At 44.6% G+C, this 27,387-nt stretch overlaps 1 protein-coding gene across 1 annotated transcript in view; it reads left to right on the forward strand.

Annotated features, from left to right (window-relative positions):
- LOC106601208 (glutamate receptor ionotropic, NMDA 2B) overlaps positions 1-19,810 on the forward strand; it is an 88,184-nt gene extending 68,374 nt beyond the window's left edge. The window contains 8 exon segments of the mRNA XM_014193217.2: positions 1,761-1,914; positions 2,208-2,333; positions 3,188-3,417; positions 3,661-3,821; positions 4,837-5,024; positions 6,973-7,211; positions 11,897-13,004; positions 13,007-19,810. Coding sequence (XP_014048692.2) covers positions 1,761-1,914; positions 2,208-2,333; positions 3,188-3,417; positions 3,661-3,821; positions 4,837-5,024; positions 6,973-7,211; positions 11,897-13,004; positions 13,007-14,223 — 3,423 coding nt within the window. The 3' untranslated portion in view covers positions 14,224-19,810.
- Positions 19,811-27,387: the final 7,577 nt, after the last annotated feature.

Below are 27,387 nucleotides of genomic sequence, written 5' to 3' on the forward strand. Positions count from 1 at the left end.
CCATGTCACCAGTTTGTTCATTTGGGCATTAGCTAATGTCAGCCAGGTTAAGTACCTCACTGAAGGGTAAAGAGCAGTCTACCATGAAAGTCCAGTGTGTGTTATGAAGATGTTGTGTAATCGACATTGGTCCCAAGGTAAGGTTGTTGTCAGTTGTAATATACAGCGGTAGCAGCAGCTGCACTGAGGCAGAGAGTAGCAGAGTTTTTAGTTTACAACTTTGTTCTAACTTCAGGACAGTTCTAGTGTTGCCCCTCACCTTAGTAACAGCCCTGTGGGTAGAAATACATAGTGTAAGTTTACTGTAGCAGGGGATGTTCTGGTTGGAATAACCTTCCACTGTCATAGACAGGACTACATATCCACTGTCCTACTACAGTATAATCCACATTGACATTATACATTTCAGCCATTTAGCAGACTCTCTTATTCAAAGCCACTTAGATTCAATATGGATACTGGGCCTCCAAGCCCAGAACGGTCACCTGTTATAAAGGGGTGTGTTTCATGTGGACTAAAAGGACGCTGGTGTACCGTCTCTATTCCACCTAGAAGAGGAGTGTTAATGGAGTTAAGCGTCCGTCCCAGCGCCGCTCAGAGGACGTATCTCACACTCTTAATGACCCCAGATCTGCACACGACGACCGTATGGATCACATAGATGCCTCTTGACTTACACAATGTACCAGAGCTGTGCATAAAAGAGAGAAAGAAGTCACTGCAGGGATAAAGTTGGTTCCTCCTCTCCATTTTGTGCTGACTTCATTTAGCTCACCGGTGTCTGCATTGATGGAGGGAAGGCAGTCATTAATCCTCATCATCCAAAATATTTGAGGCAAAACTCTTGATTACATGAGTTTGGCTTCAAACATCGACAGACGTGAACACAGAACACACACGCAAGAATTCTCGCTCGCTCGCTCATTCTCAGTACCACCCACATAGGTCACTTTCATAACGGAGAGAGTACAAGCCGTGGGAGGGAGAATACGGAAAGAGAGAGGAAGTGGGTACACTGCTGGACAGACTTGCTCCCCCTGGGGACACACACACTAACACAAACAAATCCTTGGCACGCAAACCTACAGACCACAGGTAAAGGAAAAAGTCTCATTCCCCTTCTCTTTCCCTCCCTCTGTCATTCACATTCACACCTTATTAACTCCGTCAGTTCTGTCCCAATTTACCCCGGTGCTGTAGGGCCCAGGTATTTAGGGCTAAATATACCTGTAGAGATGGAGGGGCACTAAGGGAGGGATGGAAAGCAGGGAGGAGAGGAAGGAGGAGGCAATGGCAATGGGGTGGCTATTTCAAGCTGCCGTGACCCACTGTGGTAACCCAATTCTCCCTCCCTCGTTCTGTCTGTCTCCCCCTCCCCCTCATTCTCTCTCTCCCTACCTCGTTCATGTCTGTTTCTCCCTCCCACCCTCGTTCTCTCTCTCCCTCCCTCGTTCTGTCTGTCTCTCCCTCTCCTCCCTCGTTCTCTTTCTCCCTCCTTCATTCTGTCTGTCTCTCCCTCCCTCGTTCTGTCTTTCTCCCTCCCTCGTTCTGTCTCTCTCCCTCCCTCATTCTGTCTGTTCTGCCTCCCCTCCCTCGTTCTGTTTCTCTCTCCTTCCCCTCCCGCACTGTGGATCACAAGTCTCCACTTTGACTGTTCTTGATGTGTAGAAACTGTCTCTCATTGACCTTTCCCTTTCTCTTTCTCTCTCACTCCCTCTCTCCCTACTGTTTCTCCCTGTCTCCCTACCTCTCTCTCTCAGGTGGAGACGAAGAAGGCCCACATGGCGGTGGGCTCCCTCACCATCAACAAGGAGAGGTCAGAGGTCATTGACTTCTCGGTGCCCTTCATCGAGACAGGCATCAGCGTCATGGTATCCCGTAGCAACGGCACCGTCTCGCCCTCTGCCTTCCTCGGTGAGTGTGACCCACAAACAGACTCTGCCAACGCTGCCAACTTTACAGTATCACCCAAATGTTCCGTCCAGTGTGTACTGAGACTGAATTATAATGTGCTTAACGCTCTCTCTTTCTGTCTGTCTCATTCCCCTCCAATCTTTTCTTTCCTACTCCCACTCTCTCTCTCTCACTTCCTCTCCCTCGCCTCTATCTCACTCACTTTTTGTTTCTCGGTATACTCTTCATTTGCATATTTTTCTCTCTCTCGCCCTCCCTCCATTGGCCTTTCTCTCTCTCTGCCTCTCTCTCAGAGCCCTTCAGTGCTGATGTGTGGGTGATGATGTTCGTGATGCTGCTGCTGGTGTCGGCGATTGCTGTGTTTGTGTTTGAGTACCTCAGCCCTGTGGGCTACAACCGCTGTCTGGCTGACGGTAGAGGTGAGAGGGTCTGGCTCCACACCGGCATGAACATCTCTCTCACAAATGCACACACGCGCATGCACACACACATACATATTTTTCTCTTTCTCTTCCTCATTCTCTCACTCGTTCTCTCTCTCTCTCTCTCTCTCTCTCTCTCTCTCTCTCTCTCTCTCTCTCTCTCTCTCTCACACACACACACTTCCCTGGATTTTCATGTATTTTAATGTGGGCCCTGTGTTTTGCATTCATTTCCATATTCTCAGGAATCACATGTCAGGCCTGACAGGGATGGGCCCGTTTTTATTACATCTCCCAGCTTAAAAGAAATAATCAATGCCTCTCCATCCTATTCATGACGGGACTATATTTAGAGACCATATCTTTTTTTAATCTCTCTCATCCTTCATGTTCTGGAGAATAAGACCCTCTTTCCTAAAGCGTTGTAGGAGTGCTATTGTTAGCTGGTCATACAGTAGTCTTGGGAATTCAGTGTTTGTGCGAATTGGATCAAATGTTGGATTCCAACTACTGATACTCAGGGTGGCTACTTACAGAACAGTAAATACAACTGTGCCAAAAAGTATTATCATGATGGATTCAATCTTGTGTGGTAGTGACAGAACCACAGCACACATATTCAACAACAATAGGCATACTTAGTAGTGGACTAAAGCCTCATCTGCACTACAACACACTTACCCAGGTGTTTATCAGAATGACACAGCACCGTGGTCCAATCAGTCATGTTCTCCAGCTTCCCTAGCCACATTGTGCTTCATGATCCTACAGCTAACCACAACATAACTACAACACTGAGACGCCTCCCTGAGACCATTGCTCATTGTGATCACTACCTGTCTCTCCATCAGAGCCTGGAGGACCCTCCTTCACCATCGGCAAGGCCATCTGGCTGCTATGGGGTCTGGTCTTCAACAACTCTGTCCCAGTGCAGAACCCCAAGGGTTGGACCAGTAAGATCATGGTGTCGGTGTGGGCCTTCTTCGCTGTCATCTTCCTGGCCTCCTACACTGCCAACCTGGCAGCCTTCATGATCCAGGAGGAGTATGTGGACCAGGTGTCTGGACTCAGCGACAAGAAGGTAAGGCCTGTCATTAAACTTCATTAGTCCTTTACTCGCTCTTTCTTACTATCTCTCTCCTCTCCTTATCTCACCTCCATTCCATCTCACTGTCCATCTTTCCTTGATTCCCTTGATTTCTATCTCTCACTCTGTCCTCTGCCTGTCACCAATTTCCTCACGCCATCATTATTTCTACACCTCTTATCTCATCTCTCTCGCTCCGTCTCTCTCTCTCTCACTCTCCCTATCTCCTCCCCTCAGTTCCAGAGACCCAATGACTTCTCCCCTCCGTTCCGGTTTGGGACGGTCCCTAACGGCAGCACGGAAAGGAACATCAAGAACAACTACAAGGAGATGCATGGCTACATGATCAAGTTCCACCAGAAGAATGTGGACGAGGCCCTCTATGGTCTGAAGACTGGGTGAGCAGGGGGAATGGGGTCTTCGACTGGGTAAGGAGGGAGAACAGGGCCTTAGACTGGGTAAGGAGGGAGAACATGGCCTTAGACTGGGTGAGGAGGGGGAACAGAGCCTTAGACTGGGTGAGCAGGTGGAATGGGGCGTTAGACCGGGTGAGGAGTGGGAATGGGGCCTCAGACTGGGGGAATGAGGCCTTAGAATGGGGCCTCAGACTGGGGGAATGGGGGAATGGGGCCTTAGAATGGGGCCTTAAACTAGGGGAATGGGGGAATGGGGCCTTAGACTGGGGGAATAAGGGGAATGGGGCCTTAGACTGGGGGGGATGGGGGAATAGGGCCTTAGACTGGGGGAATAAGGGGAATGGAGCCTTAGACTGGGGGAATAAGGGGAATGGGGCCTTAGACTGGGGGAATAATGGGAATGGGGCCTTAAACTAGGGGAATGGGGGAATGGGGCCTTACAATAGGGCCTTGGACTGGGGGGATGGGGGAATAGGGCCTTAGACTGGGGGAATAAGGGGAATGGGGCCTTAGACTTGGGGAATAAGGGGAATGGGGCCTTAAACTAGGGGAATGGGGGAATGGGGCCTTAAAATAGGGCCCTGGACTGGGGGGATGGGGGAATTGGGCCTTAAAATAGGGCCTTGGACTGGGGGGATGGGGGAATGGGGCCTTGGACTGGGGGAATGGGGGAATGGGGCCTTGGACTGGGGGAATGGGGGAATGGGGCCTTAGACTGGGGGAATAGGGGAACATGTATTCTATTTTCTTCTATGTATTTTTTGAATATCTTAGTTTAATTATTCTCCTTGTTTCTCATTAAAAGCTCTGGTTTTATTCATTTCCCAGCACAACACTGTCTACCATTATACAGTATGTGACAACTGTAGCCCTTGGCAAAGCAGGCAGAAGTCTATTATCCTTATCACAACATTAGGGCCACTTAGCAGGTTAACTGGGATGAGTAGTTACAGTGTAAAGCTAGGCCAGAAGTGATTACTGTAAATTCTCTCATTAGTAAACTGGACGCCTTCATCTACGACGCAGCAGTGCTGAACTACATGGCCGGAAGGGACGAGGGCTGTAAGCTGGTGACCATTGGCAGTGGGAAAGTGTTTGCCTCCACGGGCTACGGCATCGCCATCCAGAAGGAGTCTGGCTGGAAGAGACACGTCGACCTGGCCATCCTTCAGCTCTTTGGAGACGGTGAGATCGGCGCTCAGTTAGAATTACATACAGTTTGACTTCATGTATTTCAGCTAGGGAGTCGTGCCATTTTACTGAGGGTTTTAATGGTGTTCTTTGATGGAAAACAGCCAAGTTTTTCCGGTCAGATTACTTGCCTTCCTCTGAAGAGAAATGCAATAAAATTATTTGAGAGTGTGCTGTCGTAATGTTTCCCCATGGAATTGTAGCTGACTGTATACTTTTGGCATACTTGCCGACTGGCTAAAATATAGAACACACAATCCTACAGGTATTGTCTATGTATGTTATAGTGTGTATAGTAAGACTGTGTCCCACCTTGATTGAGCATCAGTCAGAGCTGCATTCGAAGCCATATAGAAGTTGTTTTTCTCTCTACAGCTTGTCTGGGCTGAAGCCACTTTATCTGGGTGTGTTCCAGCCTGTCTTGAGGATCCTGGTCCAAGGCCCCTCCAGGCCCCACTATAGTGTCCTAGTTAGAGGTGCCAGTAAAGCTGCTGGTGTATTCTACACTCTGTGGACAAGGGGTGTGTGTGAATGTGGGTCAGCCCTGCGAAGACTGTGTGTGTGTGTAGGTCTCTGTTTCTCTGTAGACAAGGGGTGTGTGTGAATGCGGGTCAGCCCTACGAAGACTGTGTGTGTAGGTCTCTGTGTCTGTCTACTGAATGTACAGGTGTGTTTTAAGTGGCAGGACTGTTTATAAGCTTTGGATAAGGAGTGGGTTTTTTGTATTTAGGGATCGGTGACAATATGTTATTGTGTGTGTGTATAGTATACAGTTTCTTGTAGATTTTCTCATGTATGAATGTGTGAATATGGGTCATCATCGGGTGCCGTCCCCTGTGTACAGCCAGCCAAAACTTAGCAAGTGGCCCTCAATGTCACATTGACACGCCCCAACATGCACTCCTTTCAGTGTGACCTAGATTGAGAAAGCGATCCTCATGCGCTGAAAGACCAGGGGCCTTTGACGGGTGCAGACGGGGTCCTGGCTGGTTTGATGATGAGACTCGCAGACAGTCACTTAGAACATAGGAGAATGCCAAGGGTCCCAGGGAGCTCTGGTCTCACAGACGCCACTGAGCCCCATCTCTCACACCAGTCGCCCTTGTCATCCAGGAGCCATGCAGGCACAGCAGGCAGTGGGCCCTGAGTTCGATTATCTGTGTGTGTGTGTGTGTGTGTGTGTGTGTGTGTGTGTGTGTGTGTGTGTGTGTGTGTGTGTGTGTGTGTGTGTGTGTGTGTGTGTGTGTGTGTGTGTGTGTGTGTGTGTGTGTGTGTGTGTGTGTGTTGATGCTCAGGGGCCAGTGGTGCCATGCGAGAGCTCTGCTGACGTGCACAGCCATCTGAATGTATGCTTAGTTAAGTAACACCAGTCCTGCCACGGACGGTCCGCCAGAACTAACTGCTGCTGATGTTACACAAGGTGACCCACAAAGAGTCAGAGAGACTCTGGGACATGGCTGGACATGTGGACACACACACATCATGCACGCACACTGATATTTCCATATAGTCATGCGCACACATGGGTCTATTTGCTGAATCTGAAGTGTGCTGTCATGAATAAGAAAACTGAGATGTATTGTAAAACTGTATTCATTAAATTGCCACCCAAGGCTTGCATGCATTAGCCTTTACGTGTTTGTCCTCTACAGTTTTAGGTATCATTTTCAGACCTGTATTTTCAATTGTCTTTCCCTACTCCTCATCCCTATACCTTTTCTCTGCTCACTTTGCATCAATCTCCCGTTCCAATATTTATCCTCTTGCTACATCATGTCCTCCTTTCTCCACACCCTTCTCCTACTCCCTCCTTTCTCTCCCTCCACTCCTCCGTCCTTCTCCATACCCGGTCCCCTCCCTCCATCCGCCTGTCCTCACTCTCCCTCCTCTTCCCGTCCCCACTCTTCCTTGACTCCTCCCTCCATCCTGTCCCTCTCTCCAGGTGACATGGAGGAGCTGGAGGCCATGTGGCTGACAGGGATCTGCCACCATGAGAAGAACGAGGTGATGAGCAGCCAGCTGGACGTGGACAACATGGCCGGCGTCTTCTACATGCTGGGGGCGGCCATGGCTCTGTCGCTCATCACCTTCATCGCCGAGCATGCCTTTTACTGGCAACTGCGCTTCTGCTTCATGGGCTACTGCACGGGCAAGCCAGGCTTCGTCTTCTCCATCAGCAGGGTGAGCCAGTCCACCTCAGACACCCATAGTAACTGTCTGCACACACTCATACATGGCTGTTCTTCACTTAGGTTTTCTTCCTGTGGTCCTGTGATCTGCATCAGCACCCTTTGGCATCTTTTTAGAGTTATGACCTTCATCATCAACCTCACATCATCAACTTTACTGTCTCTAATACCCAGTAAATGAGAGCGCTTTATACTTTGAAAAGGTAGTCCATAAGGAAACCTGGTCAAGTTGAGGCTTATAGGCACTGATAGCAGAAATCAGCATGTAGTTTATGTCCCCAGTGGCCAACCAATGCCAAACTCTGAGTTTAGTTTGAACACAGACAGCTTTCTTCTTTCGTTTTGATGCTAATGCCCATTTCACATCCGGGGTAAATATTTACAAAATATTGAGCCAAAATCAATTGTTCACTTGGCCGGAGAAATAAGGGTAGATTACTAGTCCTCCTGGGAGCAAAGTCACCCCGAGGTATTTGATTTCTAGTCCAACTGTTTTGACATGGCTCCACTGTAACTCACCAAGGTGAAACGCTTGGGGTTAACCACGTGGCTCATTTACGACAGTGCCACACAATACAATGTTCTTTTCATTTGAATACCAGGGCAGAGGAAAAACTGTGGATTATTTTGTGTCTAGTGTTATAGTGTCAATTTTAGTGTGTGTTTGTCAGTGTGTTGTTTGGGTGTGTATCCATGACAGTTGGCTTCTCATTCCAAAGACAGATTGGTCAGTAAGCGTTGATGATTATACCATTAGCGTTTGTATGAGGATGAGAATGAGGAGAATTAATGAGGTTCCATTATGACATGTATTCGTGATATTATTTCCTAGTTGTTGTGATGGTATCTGGATGTGACCTTTGAATACAGTTCAATCAAAAACTGTTCCAGAATGCTTCTTTGGCTGTCCCCATAGGGGAGAACCCTTTTTAGTTCCAGTCAGAACCCTTTTTTGGCTCCAGGTAGAACTCTTTTGGGTTCTATGGAACTCACAAAGGTTCTACCTGGAACCGAAAAGTGTTCTTCAAAGGGTTCTCCTATGGGGACAGCCAAAGGACACTTTTAGGTTCTATATAGCACCTCCAAAATATTCAGAGGAAACAACCTACAATATGTTTATTTATTAGAATTCATCGCCACATAATAGATTTTCAAGGGATAATTAAACAACGAGGGAAATGATGGTTGATTAGCTTTTCACAATCCTGGGGTAAGGCTTCACATTGGTTCATTCTCATTTAGTTTGATATTTCCATTGACGCCCCTTTCCCTGTGCCACTGGATTGATTCTGTTTCTTAATTTCACAGCGTAATCCAATAAACTGTATTATTATTACCGCAATTAACATTTAAGCTCAGCACTGTAAGAATGAGAAATCTGTCATGCCTGATCGGAGTCTAGTGTCCAAGCCCTTGTTGGTGACAGTTTCCCCCCTCTGCGCTGGTGAAAAACAGTAAGCAGGGCTTCGTTAGCAAAGGTATTCCTCTTACACCTGCAACACTGTAACTAATTCACTAACTAATTCATGACATCGATTTAAGAAACCATCTAATGACTTTAGCTAAGAGTTTAGATAAGTACTGTAAATATATTAAGCCTAATCGATGCATCTTCAAATGGTCACATGGTAGTATTATTTGCATAAAGCCACATATAGGCTACTCAAGGACAGGGCAGCTAGCGAATCTTTGAATTTGAAACCACATGTACACTCTGTAATCAGTTATAAATTGTAGGTGCCTCCATGACTTTGCATTTCTAACACTCAGGCCAGAGCTATTACCATTCACACGTCCCTGCCCCAATAATCCCAGAGACAGTCTGTGAATGTTTACTTTATGTGGGCATGTGGAGTATCTCAGTTGAGTATGAAGCACCATTGATGATGCTAAGACATTCTGTTGTTTTGTTTATTCATCTCTGCAAACCGCTCAAACGGAGCACACATGATGTCATCTAACATTGCCAAGGGTTGAGGGTTGAGTAAACACAAGGACAGCATGTCACAGAGAATATGGGAGAGTCAGTAGCGGCGTGTGGGTAAAATCACTGGGGAAGCCAAGCCAGAAAAAAAGCCATATTACAACCTATGTGTTGTGATAATTGCATTGCTTGCTCTATAACCTGTTAGTTCATATGCCTTGACACTGTGATATATAGGCCTAAACTGAGACAATAAGAAGAGACAGTGGCAGAAAATATTCAACCAAACCTTTGTTTCATCACAAAACCGGAGAGCAACATCTGTCGGTGAAGTCCACAAAACATATTGAATGTAACAATCAGTTACATGACCTATAGCATGGTCAAGCAAGTTGATGTTTCCGCCATTTTCAGACTACTAAACAACTATTGATTTAAAACCACGTAGAGTTACCGCAAGTCGCAAAGAAAACAGGAGCTGCCTCCACTATTCCAGCACCATTTCAACATCATCAACTCACCTATGCTTAGTCTAATACAGTGACAACTAAAAGATACCCAAAACAATTTAGTCCAATCAACATAAGCTAAATATGATGTGGCTGTCCACAATTCAGATTTGTGTGTGTGTAGAGAAACGCCAATGCCATCCTCCTCTCTTTTATGTTGACGAAACAGTCTATGACGTACAGTACACACTTTTAGTTTTTGTTGTCCTACGCTATCTGGCTAAAATGCTTGCTCGCTAGCCCAACTTCCTTTCATGGGCAATGTTAGCTAGTTAACATTAGCCTTCTACATCTAGCTACAACCTACATATTGAACTCTCATCCTCTCAGTTCAGGGACACAACAATGTATGAATTTATGATTGGATCAGAATCATTGTATATTCATTGTCCAGTACGGAGATTAAGTAAAACCAACAAGTCCAAATCCATATCTCCATCCATGGCTAGTTTAGAAAAGCGACAATTTTAGCTAGCTAGCTAGCCATCGGAGGACAACAACACAATGAGATGCAACAATTCAAGTTGTTTCTGTCAATGACGTATTTCTCTTGATGCGATGTGATTGGAGTGAAGCCAAATCCAAACTGGCTTCCCTTGACACTTTGTTTTGGTGCCCCATGACCATTCACAGTTGAGCTCACTCAGTTAACCTCAACACTGATTGGCTATTATTTTATATGTTTTTTTTATTATCAAGGGATGAAAAATGCTCACTGGCTTCCCTTGCATTCAATGCTAAGGGCGGCAACAATGTCATACTCTTTATGACCAGACAGCATCAGATACTGTATATGACCTACACATACAGAGACAGAGGGTGCGCTGTTTCGCTCGCTCGGATGCTTTCTCCGGTGAGATACATTCAGCCTCTTGCGAATTGAAGGAAAATTATGAAAACACAGTGAGACAAAAAATACATAATTATATATTTTATCTTGTTCAATTGTTTTATTACACGCCACTGGGGAGAATGGTGGTATGGCAGGCTCATGGCCACATCAAAACGGAGCAATGGAGGGCACATTGATGAAACAAAGAGGCAGAAGGAGGAGTAAGAGAGATACAGTACCACAGAGACAACCAATGACTAATAGTTAAAAGAGGGAGATGTCAAACGTGATGAAAGAGTTGACAAGGAATAAAGTTGGCATCATGGTTGTCATGGCATCAAGGCTGAGAGAGAGGACAGATGACATGAAAATTACCCTGTTAAGCAATCATTGCCATTTACCAGTACACCTTTGACCTTTAATGGCGGCCAAAGGGTCCTATTACCTCTGCTGTCATTTCCCAGACAAAATAACAAAAAATCATTGGGTGAGATAGATTTGATCCCACTCATCCATCTGTCACACCTCGTTCACCCCACTCTCCATCCATTTGTATTTGAATATTGTATTGTACATCACAGGATGCAAATAGCACGGTTTGTCTTTCTGTCATCATTATGTCAGTGTTTCATGGCCTCATCCTCTCTCTGGAGTTTTATGTTATTGCATGGCGGTCTACAGTCGATGCCGGGGGTATTTATTAACTGCCACGGGGTATTGTTCAGCCAAATTCTAATCACATTGATTGAAGGTATTGACCACTGAGACCCACAGGGCTTAACTGCATCTCTGTCATTATCAATCATCTCCCCATCCTCTCCTCTCTCCTACATTCTCATGCTCTCCTGTCTCATATACCCACATACAGTAGAAATACGTTAGATGTATTGCATTCAGTCCATGTGAATCTGTATTTTACCACTTAATGGAGAAACAATAAACAAGGAGTCAAGTCCAGAGGTACTAGAAGTGGACACTTCTTTCCTCATCTCTTTTTACACTACTGGTCCAAAGTTTTAGAACACCTACTCATTCAAGGATTTTTCTTTATTTTTACTATTACTATTTTTACTATTATTACTTTTACTATATGTGTTATTTCATAGTTTTGATGTCTTCACTATTATTCTACAATGTAGGAAATAGTAAAACATTAAGAAAAACACTTGAATAAGTAGGTGTTCTAAAACTTTTGACCAGTAAATGTAGATATTATGTGTAGTGCATGTTCCACGGTCTAATGTTCAACAGTTGCGTAGGCTATGTACATGTCTGTGTTATTTAACAGTCTCAATTTCCCTCTCATTCTCCTCAGTCTACTCTTAGAAGCCCTATTTTTAGTTCTCCTTTATTCTGCCTCTGACTCTCCGTTACCCTCTCTAATGCTGCTTAATGACCCTCTTCACTCACAGGGCATCTACAGCTGCATCCACGGGGTTCAGATCGAGGAGAAGAGCAGCTCAGCTCTCGACTCTCCATCGGTCACCATGAACAACACCCAATCCAACATCCTGCGTCTGCTCCGAACCGCTAAGAACATGGCCTCCCTGTCCGGGGTTAACGGCTCACCTCACAGCGCCCTGGACTTCATCCGTCGTGAGTCATCCGTCTACGACATCTCCGAGCACCGCCGCAGCCTGGCAGGTCACTCGGACTGCAAGCCTCCGTACATGCCGGAGGATAACATGTTCAGTGACTACATCAACGAGGTGGAGAGGACGTTCGGGAACCTCCACCTGAAGGACAGCAACCTGTACCAGGACCACTACCTGCACCACCACGGAGGCTCTGCCCTGGGGCTCAGCGGCCCGCCACTTAACAGACCCCACAGCCTGGGCAGCAACAGCTCTCTGGAAGGGGGCATGTTTGACTGTGACAGTTTAGGGGGAGGAGTGGCACCCATCTTCACCACCCAGCCACGCTCTGCCCTGACCCACAGGAACATGAGTAAGTTTGACCTGATTGCCGGTCAGAACCCACCCTCCGGGCCAGGCTTCAAATCGGGACTTTCAGACCTGTACGGAAAGTTCTCTTTCAAGGGAGGGGCCTCCAGCTCAGGTTACATCCCCGGGCACGACAGGTACTGTGGGGGAGGGGGCAGAGAGGATGACGGAAACATTCGTTCAGACGTTTCAGACATCTCCACTCACACTGTCACCTACGGGAACCTGGAGGGCAACGCTAAAAAGCGTAAACAGTATCGCGACAGCCTGAAAAAGAGGCCCGCCTCGGCCAAGTCGAGACGAGAGCTGGATGAGATTGAGCTGGGCTACCGGAGAAAGCCCTACCACACAGGCTACCACCACTACCACGGCCACCGCTCCTCCTCCCCGCCCCTACTGGCCTCCGAACGCAAGAGAGGAGGAGGGGGCAATGCAGGGAGCACATCCTACCTGTTCCGTGACAAAGAGAGTGTGAGGGATTTCTATTTGGATCAGTTCCGCCCCAAAGATGGTGTCCCCCAATGGGAACATGTTGATCTGACAGACGGTCCTGGAGGGGGGGGTGGAGGGGGCGGGGGAACTGCACCAGTTTGGTGTCAGTGGACGACTTTCTGAAACAAAATAAACCCAAAAAATCAGAGTCTAAGAGTGGGGGAGGCACATCAGGGGCGGGGTTGGCAGGAGGAGACTGGGAGTGTCGTAACTGCCGTGCCAGCGGAGGAGGGGGAAAGCAGATGTCGATGCATGGCAGCGGGGCGGGGGAGAGGGGAGGTGGGTACGGTGGAGGGGTTAGTTGTGGATCCTCGGGCGGTGGAGGGAACAGCCGTCCCAGCTCTGCCACCTGCATGCGCTGCGAGGGCTGCAAAAAGACAGGCAACCTGTACGACATCAGTGAGGACAACAACCACCTCTTGGAACAGATGGGGGGTGGGAAAGGCGGAGGCATGGGAGCTGTGGGGTTAAGTGGAGGCGCCCAACCTCAATCTCAAGCCCAGCGTAGGAAGTCTGCCGGCTTTGGAAAGCCCCTCCGACGGCAACACTCGTGCGACACCTTCGTAGACCTTCAGAAAGAGGAGGCAGTCGGAGTCAGGGGGGTCATGGGGGATCTAGGAGGGGGCGGTGGGGGCATGGGGGGTGTAGGAATGGGCGGGATGTTGCCTCCTCCCAGAAGTGTTAGCTTAAAAGAGAAGGAGCGCTACATGGAGGGTGTTAGCCCCTTCGCCCACATATTTGAGAGGCATGGAGGCTCAGAGAGGGAGAAGGAGCGAGACAGAGACCCCCTGTTCTACGGTGGTGAGATGGCCAAAGAAGCAGGGTCGCCGTTCGGCTTGTTCCGAGGTGGCGATGGCCTTCACCGCCGCTCAGTGGGGGAGAGGGACATGAGGGACAGAGAAAGAGCCATGATGGAAGGCGGTGGAGGAGGAACCTACTCCTTATCCAAATCTCTCTACCCGGATAGGGTCAACCAAAACCCCTTTATTCCAACCTTTGGTGACGACCAGTGTCTCTTGCATGGCGCCAAACAATACTACATGAAAAAGCAACAGCAGCAGCAGCAGATGCCCCCCAAAAACAGCCGAAGTGACTTCCGGGGCTCGGTGGGTGTGACGTCTTTCTTGCCAGCGACTGCCACTGCTGGGGTCATGTCCACCGTGGCCCCCAGGTTCCCTATGGAGCTGTGTCTGGGAGGGAACCTCCACGGCTCCACGCTGGGTGTGGGGCCAATACAGCGTCCGTTCAATGGCAGCAACGGGCACGTGTACGAGAAACTCTCCAGCATAGAGTCAGACGTGTGAGAGAGGAGACTGGGTGGGGAGGCACGGAGGGAGGGAGGCATGGCATTAGTGCTGGGAAGTCAGGGATGATGGGGCACCACTGTCCACATTGCAACCACAACACTTGTTACAAGGAAGGAGAACAGTCAGGGAAGAGAAGATGAACGACAGAATGGTGAAAAGGTTCGACAGAAGAGAGCAGGGTGAGTTAGAAGGAAAGATGGGGACATTCATGCCCTGTTATTTTGTTACAAAACAATGAATTCAAGAGGTGACACGTGGGTAGGGTTATGTTAACTCTATTATTTATTTGGCCGTTGCCATCAACACACTCAAAAAGAACACAAAATTGACACCTCTGAATGTGATATTACAAGTTTGAGCCAAATGGCTTAGAGTCACACCTACAGAGTGATTATGAGAAGGGAATGTGAGTGAGTAGTGAAGTGTCCATCTGGTCAAGTGTTATTAGAGAAAGGAGATGTTGTCATGACTCATGTTTATGATAGCTCTGAGGCCGAAAATGAGTTTGGCCGTGTTTACCCCGTGCACTAACTCTTCCTTTTTCGCCTCTACACTCTTAGAGAAAAGGATTCCAAAAGGGTTATTTGGCTGACCCCATAGAAGAACCCTTTTTGTTTCCAGGTAGAATCCTTTATGGTTCCAGGTCCACCCTCTGTAGAACAGGTTCTACATGGAACCCAGAAGGGTTCTACCTGGAACCTAAAGGGTTGTACCTGTAACCAAAAAAGATTCTTCAAAGGTTATTTTATGGGGACAGCCGAAGAACCCTTTAAGGTTCTAGATAGCACCTTTTTCTAAGTGAGTTGTTCTGCTCCCTTACACTCTCTGCTCCCTTCTGCTCCCTCCCTTTGACTCTTGTTTGTTATGATAATTCAATCATAAATGGAAATAAGATATTCTTACTGAAATAACAGGGTAAAACAACAATAATGTTATTAACATTGTGATTAACAAAAGTGATATTTTGAAGTGCTTATGACATTAAGTTTGTTTTATGTTCCTTTGATATTTCAATACTGTTTAATATTTGTTGTTATTTCTTTGTCTGCCCGATGGTGGCAGGAAGCTTGTTATCTAATTCAACTAACAAGCCTGAAGGACTGAGTGAAAAGTCATTAGGTCTCTTGTTTTTGTTTTAATGATATACAGTCCATGCTCATTCATTAATTTGCTGTTTTTAAAATTGTTACGGAAAGATCTGGAAGACATCATTTGCACAGTGCTGAACGGTTCTTCTTTGTTTGAAGTTTCAAGAGATTTCACACCCTGTTTCTGAACAGGTCAACAACTGTGAAAGACATCTCTTGTCATAAAGCAGATGGCTGAAGATACTGACTGAAGGCCTTAAAGGACTCCAGATGATGTGTACCCCAGAGAGCTCAGCAGGGGGGCGTGGTGTAACGGCATGATGCGTACTGAACACGGTGTTAAGATGTGTGCAATATCCACTTGTCTTGAAGGGAAAACGTGCTGCTCTGAAACCAAGTCATTATTTACAGATGTGAGACTGAGAGACTGTGGTGTGTTTCAAGACAATAACATATTTGATAACTAACACTTAACTTGATGTGGACATTTATTACACAGACATTACAATACCATCGGAAGTGCTTCATAAACCTGCCACACACCCATACTAAAGAACACCACATATACTGTCAGACTGCTGTGCCTCATCTAACAAGCATTTGATCAACCCTTTTGGATTCAGGTTCTTAGAAAACAGCCAGCAGCCTCCTAGGCTCACTTTTTAACACACCACTTATCTCGTAAAAGCCGTTGCGTTCACGCTCTGAAGTTAGGAAGGTCCATACGGGCTTATGAGACACATTGAAGAAGCATTGTGAATGGAGTTTTACTTCACGTCAGTCAGAGTGTTTCATGTGTATTATAGGCGTATGCTCTGTAATTCTAAATTTAACTCAAATCCTCTTAAAAGATGTTGTTGCCCAAAGAAGATGGTAATGGTATTGATTAAAGGCTGAATGTAAGTCGTGAGGATGTCTCTAAAAGGGACATTCCTCCTCAGACTGAGGCAGTTAGACGGAGGATATCTTGGGAATGCTCACGCTGTATGCTTTGACAGATGTTGACAGTACTTTTAACCTGAGACCTCTATATTGCACTGAACCTCCACCCCCCTGGGTTCAGACTTTCAGAAATACATGCCTTATCATATGAAACTGACTGATGACACAAGATATTGTACAGCGTACGAGCCTATCAGTTATTTAAAGGTTTGTCTTCAATTAGTATGAGGTGTCATGTGTTCAAGGGCTGCAGGAAATTGTGTTTCAGTGCTGAATGGAGATTGAAGGTGCTGAGGGAGTAGATTGCGCCGAGTCATTCCTACTTCCAATATGATCAAACTGCACCTCTGTAATATGGAGGTGGGAGATGGAGGGGAAATGATTGAGTGATAACAGCTGTTTTCCTAGACCTGCTGCTAATCTATTCATTTATTCAGTACCCACCTCTTTCTCCATACTATTAAGATGAAACCCTTCATGTTAGCCTTAAATCAAACGGAGTCAACACCCCCCATGAATTACTTCACAAATGGATGGGTATCTTTGGACTTTTTATCTGCACATGTTTTGGATGGTCGTCCAATATCAGAAAGTTTGAAGAAGCAATGGAAAAGAAGAGGAAGAAATAAGAGAGAGTGAGAAAGAAAATAGAGTTATTATCAATCAATGTCAGCATTAGTATGTTCTCTTTTTCCCTGTAAATATATTTAAAAGCTTTTTTCCCTTTGTACAGTAGGCAGACAGTCAGGATGTAACTTTCAATATGTTTTACAACAATTTAAGAAATAAACCAAATGGTAATAAAAACATAAAAATACAAAAACAAAAATATGCAAAATATAGTTAAGACAAATATGATTAATAATGATAAGTGATATGATTGAACCTTTTATTTGCTTTAAATCTCATGTTTACTTAATTATAAAAGTTCACCAGTAAATATAATTATTATTTTAAGAATATGCTTTTGCTTAATTTCAGTAAAGTGTTGGAAATTGAAGATAATTTAGTGTAGACGTTTGGTGATAAGGGGGAAGGTTTAGTTTACGAGTCTTTGCTAAGTTTCCCTTGAATTGTGTTAGATTCTCTTTTAATTAAGATAGGCTACTCTTCATGCTTTACGGGACACACACAATTATCTATACATTTATGTAATACAGTATTACATGTATACATACCAGTAGATGGCTTTTGCATATAGAGACTGTATATTGTGATCCTTCATTTAAGCAATCCTCATTAATTAAGTAATTGACTGCAAGATAATTTGTGTTATGTTGCCCTTTATTCAACTGGGATCTGATGCCGATTGCACTGGTGTCGATAGAGTCTACACTACGCAGGACTGGCTCTTCCTCCTCATTCTGTGTATCTTTAATAAGGATAATACTGATATCTTCAGTGATACGTGTCAGTAGCACTGGGCACAACACATTGGACATTTCCCAGTGTTGCTCTCACACTAACAGAGGATGGTGGTGCAGATGGGGTCAAAAGGAAGTGGTGAGCTTCATCACATTGAAGAATCCATCTGAAATGGAAATGCAGTTTTCCAACCCTTTATAGAATGATGAAATGTTTCGCATCCATGTCACCTAAACATAAAGTGCAGATGGTTAGAAATGAAGGGTGAATCAAGTAATTCAAGGTAATGAGTTGACATCATTATGTTCATTTGGGTTCTTGTCAGAGAAAGAATGATATCCTTTGTGATGTATTTATCCTTGATCAGATCTCCACTGTGTGTCAAACTGTTTGGTATGCATGTGTGAGGAGGTATATATGTTGTCTAAGACATTATTTACTCATCTGCTAGTTTTTGTCTGAGCATTATTGGTTTCAATAACTTTCAATGAGTTTATTTTCCAACTTTTTGGGAGAGATCATTTTAGCTTGACATTTCTCATTCAAATGCATTCATGTCCAGAGGGTTTTTTCTGAAAATGGAAATTGAAAGATGTGTTTTCACTGCACTCTGTCTGGGTCTGCATATTTTTTATGCAACTCCTCATGTTGATTTTACTCATCGCAATAAACTGCATGATCCCTTGGAGTGTTTGTGTTGGAATCTACTGGTGTGTTGATTAGTCTTGAATGTAAGAATCCCTTTAAACGTACAGGCCTACATTGTGATATGGATGGTCAGGAACTCTTCTTGAAAATGGCACACTGGTCTTAACCGTTTTTTTCACTGATTGGACAGGGTGGAATAAATTGATACTGCTTTATACAGGCTGTCATACCCTTTACCACAACTACTCTACGGCCAGCAAGTGAGAAACAGCAAGCAGTGTTTATTTCTCCAAGGCCTTTTGGTCCCAGTCACACTCTGTGCACAAGCATGTCAGTACACATACACATTTGTTTAAATGGGATATGAAGCAAAATGCAATGTCACATCAGCCAAAGCAAGGAAATGCTCTGCCATGGTAGTGGACTGTAGAACAGGCCGATGCTATTGGGTGAATACTCCAACTGGAACACGTTTATCTAATATGATAACAAACACCACTACGTCTACAACCACGGTTTATTCCTGCATTTCAAAGTTGAATAAACAACACTGGTTTCATTGTGTTTTTATTATAATATTGATGAAAAGGACTTACAATTTTTGAACTATTTAATTTGTATAACAATATAAACTTTGATAGTAATAGTATTACAATTATTACATTGAGAACACAGTGATTGGTTACAGGCCTATTCTCACTTGAGTGCTTTGGACAAATTAACGAAAAAGTTAATCTTATGAATATTGATGGGTTTTGCAAGGATTAACATTGCAACTTTATGCATTTTTTGTTGTGCTCTCATTTCTTGTAGATTGAATGAAAGTGGTGCACTGTGTGTGTTTTTGTGTGTATGCTTGAATGGTTGATCAGTTGTGGTCGTGTGTTTATTGGAGCATATAACATGTATAACGGTTTGATTTTCTTTTGTCTTCATGATTAAGATTCATAACATGACAAATGTTATAGTAATGTGGGTAACATTGGTTAAGGGGTTGTTGCAAAATGTATTTTATAAAAAAATATTAATTGCTGAGAGTGTGTACAGACAGCCTGCGTTTTAGGGCAAGGTTTGTGATCTTTCTTTACCCCAGCTGAATATCCTGATTGAATTTACCATGAGTAGGTGAAATGTAACATGAATAGTATCAACTGTATACATATTATTGTAGGCCATTATTTTCTCCTTTTGTGGCCCTTTCTTTGAAATGTTACACCATTTTTACACCATTATATAAACAGAAAAGTATATACAAATAAAGAATTGTACAGATTGTGTAAATATGAATATTGGAGAAAACATTTAAACTCATTCCTTCATTTTTTTTGTATGGAAATGATTAAATTACCCACAATAACAAATGAATAAAGTCATTGGATATTTGCACACAAAAAATCATCATGGTACCTCCAACAAGGATAATACTGATATCTTCAATGATAAGTGCTAAAATATGACTTATTTCTCTTTGTACGTGATGAACAAAAATTACGTGTTGAGTATTAATTAAAACATGCCAAGTCTTACAGATTTGGGGATGAGTTTCTCTGCCCTTGTGTGCTCTGTACCCCTCCCTCCCTCTCTTTCTTTCTTTCCCTCCTGTCATTTTAAAGATTTGTCATCTCCCCTGTACCCCCTCAATCTTTCATTTTCCATTTCCCTGATATATTGATATATTTATGTTCCAGTAAAGTTCTGCCTTGCTCCCTGCTTGTGTATGTCTCTCACGTTCAATCGCTTTTACTGGCAAGACATACTGAGTCTGTCTGCTCAGTCTACTGGACAGGGCTGCAGTCTCCCTGTCTCCCTTACACCCCATCTCTCACTCTGTCTCCCCTCCTCCTCCTCCCTCTCCTCTTCCTCTTCCTCTCTCTCTCTGTCTGGGAGCTCAGCTCGGCAGAGTTAGAAGGAGCTAGGACCGTGGGTGAGAGGTGGCGGCCCAGGAAGCAGGGCCATATGGTACCTTGAGTTGCAGGGCGGCTGGGTTTCCGCTGCGACCCACACTGCTGGCGCTCCACAGCACCTTACAGACCACAGCACCACAGTCCAGGCCCAGGGCTCCGGTTGCTCCTGTGCTCAACCAGATCTAGTAGTCTGTGACCGGCTCTGGTACCCTGCCTTCCTCCATTTTAATACATTTAAATACCACATGGTGTCCTTACTTTCTGTGAGAGACAAGCAGTCCTCCATGGTGTGAACCCAGAGAATCTGTAGCTAGGTTACTGTGCTCTATTCATATAGAGATTGTCTCAAGACATCATTTTGCCCGGGCCCAGTAGGACTAATGGAGTCAACCTAAACAGTCTGTCAGGGACATTATTCTATTATACTATGGTTAGGAAATAGTTGTGGGAATGAACATGGGAGACATACACTCTTAGAAAAAAAGGTGTTATCTAGAACTTAAAAGGGTTCTTCGGCTGTCCCCATATGAGAACCCTTTGAAGAATCCTTTTTGGTTCCAGGTAGAAACCTTTTGGTTACAGGTAGAACCTTTTTGAGTTCCATGTAGTACCCTTTTCATAGAGGGTTCTACATAGAACCCCAAAGAGTTCTACTTGGAACCAAAAAAGGTTATCCTATGGGGATAGCCGAATAACTCCTTTGGAGCAAAAGCACATGCCTGTGAATGTACACCTTACTCATGATTCTCAGTATCTCTGTCCCTCTGTCTGTCAGTTTACACATCCCTTCATTCTTGTTCAGACCTACAACCACCATGACACTCATCTCCCCATGTATCAGCTTCCTCTAGCATGTCTCTCTCTCCCCCTCTTATAAATCTTTCAGTCAGTTGGAAAGCAAGACTTATTAAATGATTGATAGCGGGGGCGAGGCATGAGAAAAAAAGGCGCAAGAGAAAAGCAGGACTTTTTTGAAGCCCTCGGACGTCTGGGAGGCAGAGGTGACGGGAGAAAGGTAGAGGGGAGGAGAGTGAGGGGGAGAGATTAGAGAGGTTAATATAGGAGAGGGAACACAAGAGGTAGACAGGCTGGGAGGCCAGGGCAGAGGCCAATGATCCAGTCAGAGCAAATCCCCATTCAGGGCTTGTTTGAAGGCCAAGCTTTCAGGGACTCTAATTTAACCCCATCTAACTGGCAAAGCTCTCTTGGCCTCTCTCTTGCCCTCTTTCACCCTTTCTTGCTCTTGCTCTCGCTCTCTCTTTTTTCTCTCTTTCTCTTGCTCTTTATCGCTCTTTCCCTCTCTCTCTCTCCAAGGCCCACATATATTGTGTGTCACCTTGAGTTATTAGGATGGGGGCAGGGATGTAATAAAATGGAGGGAGACCTGTGAGTTATGGATGAGAGTCCACTGGATTATGGAGAATGAGAGGAGCGCGAGAAAGGGTAAGAGAAAATATAAATGGGACGAGAGGTAAGGAGGACAGATGACAGCGGTGAAGATACTATCTCTCTAAGTCCATAATGCCGGCTGCTTTTTCAATGTCAACTCTTAGCTTATCCTGTAAACACATGTCGGTCTCAGACTCTCTTTATTAATATAGAATATGCCTTTTTTCTTCCTCCTCCAATACGTGTTGCCCTATCTTCTCTTTTTCTCAATGTCTGTCCTCGCTTCCACTACATCTCACCCCCACAATCCCAGAATGCACTACAATACAAGTACCTACTTTTTAACAATTAACTGTTACCTAGCAACCGTGTGAGTGAAAGAGGTATAGGGAGAAAGGTTTTAGGCAGTGAAGAGAAGTAATGCTTTATAGTACTGTTAAAATCATTTTCTCATACAATACAATATCAAACATACATGTGTTATATGAATTAAGAGAACATGAATTTGCTCAATTTAGTATATGAGCACTGGGCAAAATGGCAGATGTTTTGAGGTTGATTGCATCACACATACTGTATACTACATACACCCACACAAGCACTTAACACTGGATAGGAACTGTGAGAGAATTTGGCTGGATGATGCTCCAGGACAGGTGTTGCAGTGTCTATACATAGTGTGTACCTCCTAAGATAGTGAAGGAGTAGGCATTGAGGAGCTGTCCCCAGCGCTGTGAGGGCCAAAAGGCATCCAGACACAACTGAAGAGACAGCAGCACACAGCTGAAACACAGCAGCCCAATATACATGAGCTACGTTAACACCGACAACCACAACATTCCTGCAGGGAGAGAGAGGATCAAATCACACACACTAAATGCAGAAACACATACATAGAGAAAGGATTCAGACAAAGATAACAGTTGGGTGTGTAATATACTGGAGGTGGCAGGTAGCCTAGTGATTAGAGCGTTGGGCCAGTAACCAAAAGGTTGTTAGATCAAATCCCTGACCTGACAATGTCAAAATCTGTCATTATGAACAAGGCAGTTAACCCACTGTTCCTAGGCCGTCATTGTAAATAAGAATTTGTTCTTAATAACTGACTTGCCTAGTTAAATAAAGGTTAATTAAAAAAATAAAATACTGTTGCAGATGTCTGTTTTACTGGTAATATAGAGAGAAGAATAAAACAGATTCACACCTAAGAACGTATGACTGTTGCTATGACGGTTAATCCTTTACAAAATATTTGTTGATATTTGCAAAACAGTTGTTTGCTCAGAGCTGAGGGCGAGTCAAGGTGGGATACACAGAAGATAGTAGTAGATGCATGTAGACGCAATAGGTTCGATGATAGATGAGGTATAGGCGTGGATGTCATAACAGTTTATGGTTATAATAACATGAGTAAATAGGGTTGAAGATTTAGTATCGTGTGAGAAAGAGGGAGAGAGCGGGATGGGATGTGGAGAGCGAGTAACAGATGGAGTGAAAGGACATTTACAAGCGATAGAACACTGGGAGGGTGAAAGACAGAAGGTGAAAGGAAGCGCTAGAGAGAAAGGGTTAAGGAGGAGAGGGGAATGAAATGGTTGCCGCGGCAACAAGAGCCAGCATTTCCATTGCTGAGCGAAAAAGTTTTGATGGTGGAGATGACAGAATGCCTTCGTGTGACATAAGGGGTTAAACGGTACATGCTCTACGTCAGGTTCGGGAAGCACACTATAATGACTACTGTACCTTAACTAATCAAATAAATCAGGAGTGTTTCAATTAAAGACATGCTCCGGAACATTTGCGACTGGTAAGTATTTTTTAAACCTCTCGCTTTGGGCTGGATGTGTCAATGTGTAGTTCATACATGCATAATCTAAGAGCCAAATTACTGTTTTACCTCAATTAGCCATGAAATCCCTAGCTTGAAAGCAACTGTTTACTGAAAAACGACTGTTTACTGTTTCCTGTTTCCTGTTTACTGGCACCCTTTTCCCTACATTTTCTCCCACGTGGGCCAACCCACTAGCAATTTGAGCTAGCAAGAGAGCAATGACGTGGTGCACATATCTGCTCATACAGTATGTGACGTAGTACGCAATTTTCAAGGACCACTTTTGGCTCGTGAGTGCTACTTTCAGAATTACTGGTTTACAAAAGTATACAACGTATACGAAAGTACCGGAGAATCTCTTTAACTTGATGATTAAATTGAATAGAATTGATATGGATTGACCTCCTAGCCCTGGTAGATGTGTTATCATTACAGAGCATGTCCTTTCTAAGACCCACTGACAACATTTCAATATACAAGACTAACATGACTTAACCTTCATAAAGAGAAACCTGCATTACATCATTATGAGGTTCTTTCATAAAACACTAATTAGTTGTAGTTGAAGTAACAGCAAGAGGGGGTACATAATTCTTTATTTGGTTTTATACAATACTCCAGCAAGGGCCAGGACTTGAAAGTAATTAACATTTGCATATAGTCTCACCTTCCTCTCTTTGTACATAGCCTCTGCACCCACCAAGGTAATACAAGCAGGATGGTATGGAACCAAACACTGTCAACCTTGTGGCTTAGCGATACTTCCCTGACAACCACCCAAGGGATGAATGATGGGCTGTAAGGTCACGGTGATGTCACAGCAGGGGATCGAAGGTAGAAACCATACATCATGAGAAAGGACACCTCAGACAGCCTGGAAGAGAGAAGTAATAAAGCACAGAGGCCCACCATGAGTCACAGGGACAGCACCGAGATGATGGCACCATCAAATGTAATGGCCGCTGGGTGGGGGATCTAGAGAGGGTACCCATACAGTGAGGGAAAACAATATTTGATCCCTGCTGATTTTGGACGTTTGCCCACTGACAAAGAAATGATCAGTCTATAATTTTAATGGTAGGTTTATTTGAACAGTGAGAGACAAAATAACAACAAAATAATCCAGAAAAACGCATGTCAAAAATGTTATAAATTGATTTGCATTTTAATGAGGGAAATAAGTATTTGACCCCCTCTCAATCAGAAAGTTTTCTGGCTCCCAGGTGTCTTTTATACAGGTAATGAGCTGAGATTAGGAGCACACTCTTAAAGGGAGTGCTCCTAATCTCAGTTTGTTACCTGTATAAAAGACACCTGTCCACAGAAGCAATCAATCAATCAGATTCCAAACTCTCCACCATGGCCAAGACCAAAGAGCTCTCCAAGGATGTCAGGGACAAGATTGTAGACCTACACAAGGCTGGAATGGGTTACAAGACCATTGCCAAGCAGCTTGCTGAGAAGGTGACAACAGTTGATGCGATTATTCACAAATTGAAGAAACACAAAAGGACTGTCAATCTCCCTTGGCCTGGGGCTCCATGCAAGATCTCACCTCGTGGAGTTGCAATGATCATGAGAGCGGTGAGGAATCAGCCCAGAACTACACGGGAGGATCTTGTCAATGATCTCAAGGCAGCTGGGACCATAGTCACCAAGAAAACAATTGGTAACACACTACGTCGTGAAGGACTGAAATCCTGCAGCGCCCGCAAGGTCCCCCTGCTCAAGAAAGCACATATACATGCCCGTCTGAAGTTTGCCAATGAACATCTGAATGATTCAGAGGACAACTGGGTGAAAGTGTTGTGGTCAGATGAGACCAAAATGGAGCTCTTTGGCATCAACTCAACTCGCCGTGTTTGGAGGAGGAGGAATGCTGCCTATGACCCCAAGAACACCATCCCCACCGTCAAACATGGAGGTGGAAACATTATGCTTTGGGGGTGTTTTTCTGCTAAGCGGACAGGACAACTTCACCGCATCAAAGGGACGATGGACGGGGCCATGTACCGTCAAATCTTGGGTGAGAACCTCCATCCCTCAGCCAGGGCATTGAAAATGGGTCGTGGATGGGTATTCCAGCATGACAATGACCCAAAACACACAGCCAAGGCAACAAAGGAGTGGCTCAAGAAGAAGCACATTAAGGTCCTGGAGTGGCCTAGCCAGTCTCCAGACCTTAATCCCATAGAAAATCTGTGGAGGGAGCTGAAGGTTCGAGTTGCCAAACGTCAGCCTCGAAAACTTAATGACTTGGAGAAGATCTGCAAAGAGGAGTAGGACAAAATCCCTCCTGAGATGTGTGCAAACCTGGTGGCCAACTACAAGAAACGTCTGACCTCTGTGATTGCCAACAAGGTTTTTGCCACCAAGTACTAAGTCATGTTTTGCAGAGGGGTCAAATACTTATTTCCCTCATTAAAATGCTAATCAATTTATAACATTTTTGACATGTGTTTTTCTGGATTTTTTTGTTGTTATTCTGTCTCTCACGGTTCAAATAAACCTACCATTAAAATTATAGACTGATAATTTCTTTGTCAGTGGGCAAATGTACAAAATCAGCAGGGGATCAAATACTTTTTTCCTCCACTGTAAGACAAACCTGCTTAATTGGGGTAATCACTCTCCTCACTTCTCATTCTGTAATATCACTGAATTTGAAATATGTTCTCAATATGTCCCTTAGACTTCTCTGGTCCCCTTAGCCCTTGTTCCCTGGCTTGTGTAAACCCTCACCCAAACACATTAACCAGCACCCTGCCTTTCACTGCTGCTGGAGAAGGCCATTCCCTCCTCTAAGTATGGAGGCCTTGCTGGGATGCCGATGCCTGCCTGCCTGGCCCAGCCCCCCCCCCCCTTCCCTCCCGGTATCCGTAGTGATTGAGGCAGGGTTCTGCGGTTGCTAGGAAATGTGGAGAGTGAGGTAGTCGGCTTCAGCGAGAGAGAGAACCTGCCATGAGGATGTTGTGTGGGCCTTTAGGAGAGGATGCCCCCTGCTGGATACACATAGTCACTCTTTCTATTAGTCATAATGCAGTTATCTTACATCTCTGTTATTCTGCTCTGATAAAGGACATCTCCTTAGCATAAAGCCTTTAGGATGCTAAGAATTCCCTCTATTAAATGACAGATATTTGCAGTGAAATTAGACTGTCTAGGATGCGCTCTTGTTCGCTGTCTCCATTACTGTAAAGTGCCTCCTCTCTTTTGTCAAGCATAGGAGGAAAGGAAAGATGGAGGGATGAATGCAGCCAAAGCTACTCAAGATGCTGTGCTAGACAACATTTGTTTTCCATAGAAAGGTATCAGATCAACCCATTCTATTGATTCAATGTCTATTATAATTGCACCAATTGAAATATTGTAGGACACAGACGCTACACCAGTAAAGGGCAAAGGACAGTAAACTGTAGATATATGTAGAACTGTAGATGCATGGTATACAAGCACACACGTCAAAGGCCTTGTTGGATTAATATTAAAAAGGTTAACACCTGCAAATTCCTCATATTTTGCATGCTGCTGTGACGCTCTAATGTTTTTTGATTAGCATGTTGCATTTTTCTGGTATAACTCTGACTCCATGTGGTCATCATAGAAATTGCACATTGCATGCCATGCTTGCAGTGCTGGGAGTTGGTTGCCATATAAATTGGATGTCATCAGACAAGATGTAAGGTGGTGTCTTACATGTCTCTTCTGATGCATTCCTTTAAACTACTTCATTTGTGAATATAAACATCTGGAGTCTTAATTGGGGAGGATGGACACGTGGTAATGGCCGGAGCGGAATAAGTGGAAAGGTATCAACAACATCAAACACATGGTTTCCATGGTTTCCATGTGTTTGGTGCCATTCCATGTGCTCCATTCCATTATTATGAGCCGTCGTCCCCTCAGCAGCCTCCGCTGCTGTGAACTACACCCACATGCCTACAGCATTTCTATAAAGAGAGATCATTCTACTGGACAGTGACAACCTTTGACC

Source organism: Salmo salar, chromosome ssa03 (genome assembly GCF_905237065.1).
Source record: "Salmo salar chromosome ssa03, Ssal_v3.1, whole genome shotgun sequence".
NCBI classification, from domain to species: Eukaryota; Metazoa; Chordata; class Actinopteri; order Salmoniformes; family Salmonidae; genus Salmo; species Salmo salar.